Consider the following 10,283-nt stretch of genomic DNA (forward strand, 5'->3'; position numbering starts at 1 on the left):
TCTGCTCAATTTAGTCCTACATTTTGATGCAAGTCCTGGGTAAACTTTTCAGTGCAGGACTTTTCTTTCAACAGGGTTTCTATATTTACGGTTAATTTGATTTAAACTAATGATCCAACTCCCTCTGCCTGTGAAGAACGAGCGCGCACTTATTTGTACTGTCTGTGAACTGAGCCTTTATTTTGAAGTAAGCGCACGAAAACCGGAAATTGTTGGTTAATAACAAACTGACTTACTATAAATTTCGATCTTCCTATTTTAAATGCATTAACCTTAAGCGCCCTGGGTACTGAGTCTCTGAGTAGTAATAAACACAGTGGCACAACAGGCTGGCACGCACGAGATAATGGAGACAATAGTAAATTTGCTCTGGTTTGAGTGGATGGACACCAGAAGCATTCTGATATTTCTGTGTGTGTTTGTGTTGTTGGCTGATGTTTGGAAGAACAGAGTGCCTTCAGACTTTCCTCCTGGACCGTGGTCTCTTCCATGGATCGGTGATCTCCTTCGCATCCAATCCAGGAGGATCCACCTGCAGTTTACAGAGGTTTGACTAAGTCATATCAGGTTCTTTCAATAAAGCATAATATCAGATAATTAAAATGAAAAAGTATCCTAAGTAGTGAGTGATTGAATTTGGCACATTTACAAATAACAGATAATTTTCTTTTACCCAGGATAAGACAACAGGGATTTTGCAAGTAGGCTTCTGTATGCATTAGGGGGCAAGTCCACAGTAAGGTTGATTGACCTGCCTTAGATCTTCATTTAGCATCGTATTGTAAGTACCTCTCAGTTCCTGAATTGGCCCTGAAATTATAGGTAAATTGTATCTGAAACAGTCATATAGAAAAAGAAAGGTTTCTGATTGTAGATTAGTAAAAGCAAACTCAAGAACAACCTTTTAGTCTCGCTCTTAACTGCGTCTTATTCTTGCCTTATTCCATCCTACTTTATTTATTTATTTATTTATTACTTAGTTCACTTTTTAGTCACTTTAGCTATATACGGTCTTGTTTTTAATAAATATGTATTTTGAGTTCATTTATTTGTTGTGGGTTATTTCATTTTTTATTTAGTTAATAATTTGATTTTGTCATTTTATGTTTACAGATTACCTTTCAGCATTTTAATTTTTCATACTGTTTAACTTTACTGTTTTACTTTTAGTGTAGCATCTTAGTTTCTTTTACTAGGTTAATCTTTTAGTGTTTAATTATCTTAGCAATGTCTTTTATTTTGGTTTAGTTTAATTTCCTGGGTTGAGTTTTAACATCTTATTTTACCTCCAGTGTTTCTTCATTTAGATATCATTACAGCGTTTCCTCCGTTCATTCAGCAACTTATTTTGTATTATTATTATTATTATTATTATTATTATTATTATTATTATTATAGTTATAGATATAGATATAGATATATTTAATTATTTGTATTAGTATTATTGTTGTTGTTATTATTATTATTATTACTATTTTATTATAATTATTATTATAATTATTATTATTACTATTATTATTGCATATATCATGCTTTTAACTTTACATATGGATTGTGGGGTGAGTTTCGGGTTGTGACTGGGGTTAGGATTGGGATCGGGGGTCTTTTAATTTTTTTGTATTTTTAATTTATCCTATTTTTATTATTTTTATTTACAGCGCTTTGTGTTACAATGTCATTGTATGAAAAGCACTTTCCAAGAAAAAGTCTGATTGATGGATGGATGGATGGGTGGATGGATGGATGGATGGATGGGTGGATGGATGGATGGATGGATGGATTCATTGATTGATCATCCGAACACTTGTCTGTCCTGTGTGTTAAGTTTGCAGAGAAATATGGAAACATTTTCAGCCTGCGGCTCTTTGGTGGAAGAGTTGTGGTCATTAACGGCTACAAGCTTGTGAGGGAGGCCCTTGTCGAAAAAGGAGAGGACTACGTAGATCGCCCCGTCATACCGCTTTTCGAGGCAACATTTGGAAACAAAGGTACAGTTTTTGTGTTATGTAACTACTAGTTAGTAGTTGATATCAACCTAGGGTGGTATCATCAGACTGTTTGTGATTATGTCTTCAACCACTGAACTAGTTGTAACGTTTGTATCCCTCATTATTTTCAGTCAAATGCTATTTTTGTTGTTTTTATAGGTCTGGTGTTTTCAAATGGCAATCCATGGAAACAACAGAGGCGATTCGCTCTTCATACACTCAGAAACTTTGGTTTAGGCAAGAAGTCCCTGGAGCCATCCATCCAACAAGAGTGCCACTATCTCACCGAGGCTTTTGCCCTTCAGCAAGGCACTAAACATTATCATGTTTTATTAAGCAGCAATTAACAAACTCAAGATTGTGAACTAGTTACTGTGTAGTCCTGTGTTTCTCCCTTAGTGCATTTGTTTAATTACTCTTGTCCTTTGACTTTGACACACAACATGCACAAACATTATGCAACCTTAGAACATAAACCTTCGACCATTTACCTTTGACTCTATTTCCCTGCTTCATTTAGGTAATGACAGTATAATGTATGTAATTCCAACCTGTCAATCATTTACTATCACAGTCATTTCTAATATAATCAGTCAGTCGCAGCAGTTTATTTTTCTTCTTTTTTTAATGAATTGACTCTGTCATCTTTTTTATCACAAAGATTATTGATACATAATCTAAGTTTTCTCTTTTACAGGCCAGCCTTTTAATGCCAAGTCATTGATAAACAATGCTGTGTCCAACATCATAAACTGCCTGGTGTTTGGGGAACGCTATGAGTACACTGATAAGCATTACCAGAGCCTTCTTCAACACGTCACTGACATTGTGTACTTGCAGGGAAGTACGTGGGCACAGGTGAGTCTCTTAAGTTGAAAAAAATGCACTAAACTAAATTGGAAAAAAGGGGATCCAGAAGAACAAAATCAACATGACATAGATAAGACCAACATAAAATGTCATTGATAGGTAGAAGTAGGGAAAGCCCAGAATGTACATTGTAATGGCTTAGATGTTTCAGTGTAAATTTTTTTCCAATGAGGTGTACCACACCTCAGGTGGGAGGGATGGAATAAGTGATTACCAACTTTTGTGCTAAGAAAGAACGTGGTGGTAACCATGATTTATACCTGGTAACAGTTAGTTAGAGAAAACCACAGAGGACACAGCATTGTCAGCTGCATCCTTATTATTTCTGATCATAGACACACTTCTAGGGATGCAAATCCTACATTGAGGAGTTTGTAACAGGTTGTGCACTTTCATAACAATGCCTCTATGTGACCTGCAGAACAAAGACAATGAACTTAATAAATAGGAAGTGAAAAGAATGGGTTTTAGATATTCAAGTTAAGTATCCTAAACAGTTCTTATTTAAATTGATAAATTTAACAGGAAGTGGATGGGCCTCGGCTGTCCAGCACGTTGATCTAATGTTTACATGTTGGCTGAATATACACGGCTGCTCAGAGACCTGCGTTACTTCAACCCTCTGAATCTGATCCAGAATCTGATCCTGATGGAGAGGCGCCTGTAGCTGGACCTTTCTGAAGGATTGGTCACAGATTTAGTGTTTCTTGTTGTTTTATTTGTCAGTATGTTGGTGTGTGTCTTGGTACAAAGCTACGAACATGTAGCTATGTGGCTATGCTAACTAGCGCTAGCACTTATCCATGATAAATAAAAATCATCCACTAGATCTTCAAATCTGAAGACGTGGGGAGTAAAACCAACCTCTACCAGAAAGGCAGCAGGACCTTTCTGAACCATTGGTTACAGATTCTGTGTTTCTTGTTGTTTTATTTGTCAGTATGTCGACGTGTGTCTTGGTACACAGCTACAGTTACGACATGTAGCTATGTAGCTATGCTAACTAGCGCTAGCACTTATCCATGATAAATAAAAATCCTCCACTAGATCTTCAAATCTGCAGACGTGGGGAGTAAAACCGACCTTTGTGTTTATTAAGACAGCCTACAATTAGCATGCCTCCCTCCTAAGCTCCTTGTTAGCACACATTTGTGCAGGGAATGAAAAACGGAGGGGGGATTCAGTATTGTTTTATACAGTCTATGGGCTGAACAAGCTCCGAGCTCTGACTCCGTGACAGACCGGATATTGTTGTTACGTAACAAAAACACGGAAGTCTGAAACGGCTTGTTTCACACACATTTACAGAAAGGTGTAGAAATCAAAACAGGGGCAGAATGGATTTTTTTCATCCTCGGGGGGGTTGTAGACATGCCAGGGACACATATTTCAGGTAGAGAACCATTAAAAGTCAATTTTGCATGATATGTCACCTTTAAGTGGCCTAACATACAATGCCTCTATAGAATCCAAACTTTTTTTTTTTTTTTTTAAAGTTGTATTTAGGTGTCCCATGACAAAAAGGTTGAAGGCATAATATCATAACTGTGAAATGAAAGCAGCTAAATGGAACTCAGCTTACATTTGTTTGATTGTTTACTCCTTTGCTTTTCCTGCTGTGACAGTTAAGATGTGTTCTCTGAAAAGATGCCAACTGCATGAAAAGATCAGGTGTAAACTGTGGCATAAGTGTAGGCTTTTTTTAGGGGTAAGCAATCATAGTGAAATCCTCTATCACTGTAGTTTGTTATGTTGAATAAATGTACTAGTAGTTAAACCAATGTAGAGTCTCCTTATCTCAGCTAACATACCTAGTTTGTGTGATTATTTTCTATAACCTCCTCTTGTGTCTGTGTTCAGGTGTAATGCTTCTTCCTGATCTTGTAACTGTTTCACTGCTCTGTAGGTTTATAACACACTGCCCTGGCTGATGAAGTGGCTGCCTGGACCTCACCAGAAGATTTTCACTATGATGAATAAGATAACGAACTTTATAGAAAACAAGATCAAAGAACACAGAGAAAGCTTAGACCCATCCTCACCAAGGGACTACATCGACTGCTTCCTTACAGAGATGGGAGAGGTAAACGTTTTCCACTATGACACTTATTCTTGTCGGATACTTGAAACTAACATTTGTGTTGTTTATAGGAGGAGGACAAAGAGTCTGGTTTTGATATTGAGAACTTGTGTGCTTGCACTCTGGACCTGTTTGGTGCTGGAACTGAAACTACTTCCACAACTTTACTTTGGGGACTGCTTTACATGATGTACTACCCTCGTATACAAGGTGTGGTGTGGTTTGTGTGTGTTGGTCTGTGTATAAGTCTTATCTGTCCCATCTCTTGTTTGTTAAGTTTGTAAGCATCTTTGTATGGTATTATATTGTAATACAATTCACTTTTAGTGAAGTCAATTGGAGTTACGATCAATGATGGGTTTGAACTTTTGACTGTGGTAGCCAAGCAGTGACTTTTGTAGGGGTGGCCAGGCATGGTAAACATTAGGGCCTTAACTGAAACTTAGAAGGGTTCTCACCACTAATCATGTCTATTTTAACTTCTATTTTAAAAGAATCCAAAAAAATTTATAAATATAAATACTTTGAAAGGTAACTCAACAGAGTGGCAATTTTTGAATCTACCAGAGAGAGCAAATCCAATGTTTTCTGGCAGAGAACCATGGCCTCAGGCTTGGAGGTACTGCCTCTCATCCCAGCTGCTTAGCACTCAGCTGCAAGCCGCCCTAGTGCCTGCTGGAGGTCCCAGATCGAAGAAGCCAACAGAACCACATTGTCCCCAGAAAGCAGAGATGATTTTCTGAGGCCCCCAAACTGGAGACCGTCCTCCCCCCAGCTGGGCATTGAGATCCTGGCCATGAAAATTACAAATAGTGTCGGTGACAAGGGGCAACCCTGGCAGAGGCCAACACCCACTGAGAACGTGTCCGACTTTGTGCCAAGTATGCGGACACAGTTCTCCCTTTGGTAATACAGGGATCGGATAGCTCATAATAGCATCCCCTCAACCCCATACTCCTGCAGAACCCCCCACAAGACTCCCAAGGGACATAATTGTAGGCCTAGTCCAGAAGAAATATGTAGACTGGATGGGCAAACTCCAATGCCAATTCAGAAGCCTTGCCAGGGTAAATTGCTAGTCCACTGTCCCAAGGCCAGGACGAACACAGCATTGTTCCTCCTGTATCCAAGGTTCGACACTCAGCCGGAGCTTCCTTTCCAGCATCCTGGAGATGGCTTTTCCCGGGAGGCTGAGAAGGAGCACATTCTCGAGTCCCCCTTTTTAAAATGGGAACCTCCAACCCGGTCTGCCACTCCACAGGCCCTGTCCCAGACCTCCACATGACATTAAAGAGGCGTGTCAGCCAAGACAACCCAACAATGTGCAGAGCCTTCAACAACTCATAGCAAATCTCATCTACCCCCGGCCCCTTGCCACTGTGGAGCTTTTGACTACGTCAGCGACCTATACAAAGTATATGGTTGAGGCCCCCCCTGGGTCTTCAGATTCTGCCTCTTCCTCGGAGGACATGTCAGTTGGATAAAGGAGTCTGAAACCAAAAGTCCTTCTCCATAGCCTCCCTGAACTCCTCCCACACCTGGGTTTTTGCTTCCACGACTACTGAAGCTGCAGTGGATCATAGCTTAAGCTTTTAGAGGGGCGTGGCCACTCACCTTGGTTACAGTGAGGTTATTTAAAAGGAAGTAGCTGAGAAGGTCTTGCAGACAGCTGGCTTCTAGAAAAAGCAACAAATTAAAGAAAAAACATTATCACACATGTAAACAATGAAATGCTGTTCACAGAGGTACATTGCTGAACTTTTTTGTTGGAACTTCTGATAGGAACAGGCCAGCTGACTGATATCTAGTGTATATGGTATAAAACATTAACACATGATAATTACCCTACACCACCTTCCCTTTAAAAACCCAAACAATCTCTTTAAGAAGATGTGTAGAAACTAGTACATTAAAGCCAGTGAAAGAGAAGCTGGATGTATGGGAATAACACTGTTTTTCAGTTCAGTCAAGATTTTAGAAGCAGTATGTCGAACTATTTAGAAAAAAGGCAGTCTTGTATCAGGACAGCAAGTATCTGAAAGATGTTGCTCAATAATGCAATCTCTGCTGTGCAATGACTCATGTTGTTTTCTGTTCTCACTGTATACAGAGAAAGTCCAGGCTGAGATAGATACTGTTGTCGGTTCATCCAGATTGCCTTCTATGAATGACAGAGAAAACCTGCCTTATACTAATGCAGTCATCCATGAGATCCAGAGAATGGCCAACATCATTCCCCTAAATGTGTTCCGAATGACAATCCAGGACACCACACTGGACAAGTACACAATTCCAAAGGTACATGATGCATATTTTTGTTGATTAATTAAAACTCACTGGAAAAATACCAACATAACAAAAATAGCTTGATATGCTACTTTTATAAATTCCTCAGGGCACCATCATCATGGCCACCCTGAACTCAGTTCTACATGATGAGTCGATGTGGGAAACTCCACACTCTTTCAACCCTCAACATTTTCTGGATCAAGACGGCCAATTCAGGAAGAGAGAGGCCTTCCTTCCTTTTTCAGCAGGTTGGTCAATTTATACGACTCAGTCAAACTTTGGTCTATGGTTGTTTCATACTCAGAGCTGCAGCAGTATTTTATGATTGATGTGAATCTCTAAAGAAATTGTATTAATACAACTAATTTGTACATTTGTGTATCATCAGGGAAACGTGTGTGTCTTGGAGAGCAGCTTGCCAGGATGGAGTTGTTCCTCTTTTTTACCTCCCTTCTTCAGAGGTTTTCTGTCTCTGCATGTGATGGCGAGCAGCCCAATCTGGATTTTGTTTTAGGATTCAGTCGCAGTCCCAAAGCTTACCGCCTCTGTGCTGTACCCAGATAAACCAACAACTGTTCCAAAAGAACATAAAATGATTTTTTTCGATATATATATTTTTTAATTTGGTGTGTTCAGCATTTTTCACTTAATTAACTCTGACACTTGACTCATCAGACAGCAGCAAAATCTATTCTTCTACATGTTTTTCAAGTTGAACTTGTTAAATAAAGATGGGTGAATTCTTAGAAACAGGCAAATTGCAAGGGGAGGCCTCTCTTTCCGTAACTTGAATATGCCAACTTGTAATTTAGGTTGTTCCATGTAAATCATTTTAATCAGAGATTTAAAAATTAAAGTTAGATAATGATTTTAAAAATAGCTCTCAAAGACAGTTTCTAAAGTCTTAATCTGCTATCTCTTTTTGCCTCAAACACAATCTGTATAATGCTTATGTGTCTGTACTTTAGGCATAAGCAACAATAAAAATTACCAAAGACATTGAATGTTTTTTTTTTGTGTGCAAGAAAGCTTCTAACTGAAAGTCATTGCTTTGTTAACCTCACTGCTAGAGTATTTTTCAGCATCAGAACAGGGGGGGGGGGGGGGGGGGGGGGGGGGGGGGGGCTTGGCCCCTAAGGACATTGTGAAATTGAGATTTCCTTTCAACAACAACAGACAGATAAAGGTCTTTAGATCATTCATGTTTTATTACCTGATTTACTTCAGCCCTTTAATAAGACATCTGAGCTGAACTAACTAATTTTTAGTGTATTTTGATAACTGAACCCTAGCCTTGGTATAGGCTGGATACCATGTTTGTGTACCCTTCCCCCTATGACAGCTGGGATAGACTCCAGATGAGTTTGGGGTCGTGGTCCACAGTACTGTTGACTGACCTGGCTTGAATTATCTCAGCTTGTTTTTGTGAAGACTTCATACTTCAACTGAAATCACAGATAAATTTGGTTTTGAGACTTCAACATCCTAAAAAAAGCCAACAGTTAGAGATGGTAAGACATGATCCGCTACACAATATTATTTTGTATATAAGTTATTTTTTAAGGACATTTTTCCTTTATTAGATAAAACAGCTGAAGAGAGACAAGAAATGTAGGAAGAAGAGAAAGAGGAAGACATGTATCAAAGTGTCATGGTTGGGAGTTTAACCTCTGAAATGAGGTCTGCATCCTCGACACGTGCTTTAACTGCTAAGCAAAAACTGGCTCCCTGTTCTGTTGACAGTTTTAGGTCAACTTAATATCTAAACACTGCTGGGTAATTTAAGTTGATACTACTGTTTGGGAAGGATTTACAGTGAAACAAGCAGTTGCACATAATACACAAAATATTTTTAGAATATTGTTTGTAAACTCAAAACACAAAAATACACAGTAACAAATATATTTTATTTCCCCCCCCCAAAAAAACTGTGTACACAGTGTACATCCCAATCAACGCAAAGTTGCACATACAGTAGTCTACATAAAAAACAACAGAATAATTTACTGTATACAGTTACAGTAAAATAAAAAAGATAATTAAAAAAAACAATGCTGCACCCTCTCTTCTGTTTCGGTCTGGCCACAGCACCTCATCCACATAACAAGAAATGTTTTCAATTCAATTCAATTCAATTTTGCTTTATTGGCATGAACAAAGACATTTTATTGCCAAAGCACATAAATTCATACACATACATTACATATATATTCATAACATATTATATTACTTACATATTATATTAATTACATATTATAATATAATATATAATATAATAATAATAAGTATTAATTAATTCAGTTTTTCTCGATTGTTTACACACATTTTGTGAAAGCATGCCCCATACTCTAAGAACTCTACACACAAATCAAAAAACACACACACAACGGGCAAAACCCCTCAATTCTCCTGCAAAATGAAACTTTACATTCAAAACAATGTTATTTCTTCTCAAAATGGTATTTTGTTTTCAAATGACACACACAAACTACCATATGAATAGACATTTATAAGAACCAGTTGAACACTGATGTGCTCAATGTAAAACACTATGATGAATGGGAAACACTTCTTCTCCATTCATCATAATGACTTAGGCCTTTTTTTTGTTCAGTGTTACACTTACTAAAGACAGTACATATATGTGTTGTAAAATATTTTAGAATATTGTTTTTATACTCAAATATATTTTATTTCCCCCCCCCCAAAAAAATCAGTGTACACGGTGTACAGTCAAACCAACACAAAGTTGCACATACAGTGGTCTACATGCAAAACAACAGAAGAATTTACTGTATACAGTTACAGTAAAAAATAAAATAACTATGCTGCATCCTCTCCTCTGTTTCGGTCTGGCCACAGCATCTCATCCACATAACAAGCAATGTTTTCCCTGGCCAAGCAGCGGGGGAAATAAAGCTCTGATTGCTAATTGTAAAACTGTGTGACAGGTGTTTGCCCATGTGATGAGTCAGTGTGCATAATAGGGCAATTAACTTTAGAGTTTTGAATGACAGTGTGTTCATTGTGAAAACAAGAGATTTTCTTCATGAAAA

The 10,283-nt window shown here is 38.1% G+C and overlaps 1 protein-coding gene across 1 annotated transcript; it reads left to right on the forward strand.

Moving 5' to 3' along the window:
- The first annotated feature begins 309 nt into the window (after window positions 1-309).
- Window positions 310-8,226, forward strand: LOC117824877 (cytochrome P450 2J6-like). Its single transcript, XM_034700370.1, has 9 exons — window positions 310-547; window positions 1,826-1,988; window positions 2,148-2,297; window positions 2,686-2,846; window positions 4,765-4,941; window positions 5,010-5,148; window positions 7,049-7,236; window positions 7,334-7,475; window positions 7,616-8,226. The coding sequence occupies exons 1-9, from the start codon at window positions 347-349 to the stop codon at window positions 7,789-7,791; spliced, it is 1,497 nt and encodes a 498-aa protein (XP_034556261.1). The 5' UTR covers window positions 310-346; the 3' UTR covers window positions 7,792-8,226.
- The last annotated feature ends 2,057 nt before the right edge of the window (window positions 8,227-10,283 follow it).

The sequence above is a fragment of the Notolabrus celidotus genome, chromosome 2 (genome assembly GCF_009762535.1).
Source record: "Notolabrus celidotus isolate fNotCel1 chromosome 2, fNotCel1.pri, whole genome shotgun sequence".
In the NCBI taxonomy this organism is placed as follows: Eukaryota; Metazoa; Chordata; class Actinopteri; order Labriformes; family Labridae; genus Notolabrus; species Notolabrus celidotus.

Excerpts from the sequence above, each read along its gene's own strand:
- LOC117824877 (XM_034700370.1), top strand. The coding sequence starts at position 347 with ATGGAGACAATAGTAAATTTGCTCTGGTTTGAGTGGATGGACACCAGA. Across the intron at positions 2,298-2,685 it reads GGCTTTTGCCCTTCAGCAAG|GCCAGCCTTTTAATGCCAAG; the intron begins GCACTAAACATT and ends TCTCTTTTACAG. Across the intron at positions 4,942-5,009 it reads TCCTTACAGAGATGGGAGAG|GAGGAGGACAAAGAGTCTGG; the intron begins GTAAACGTTTTC and ends TGTTGTTTATAG.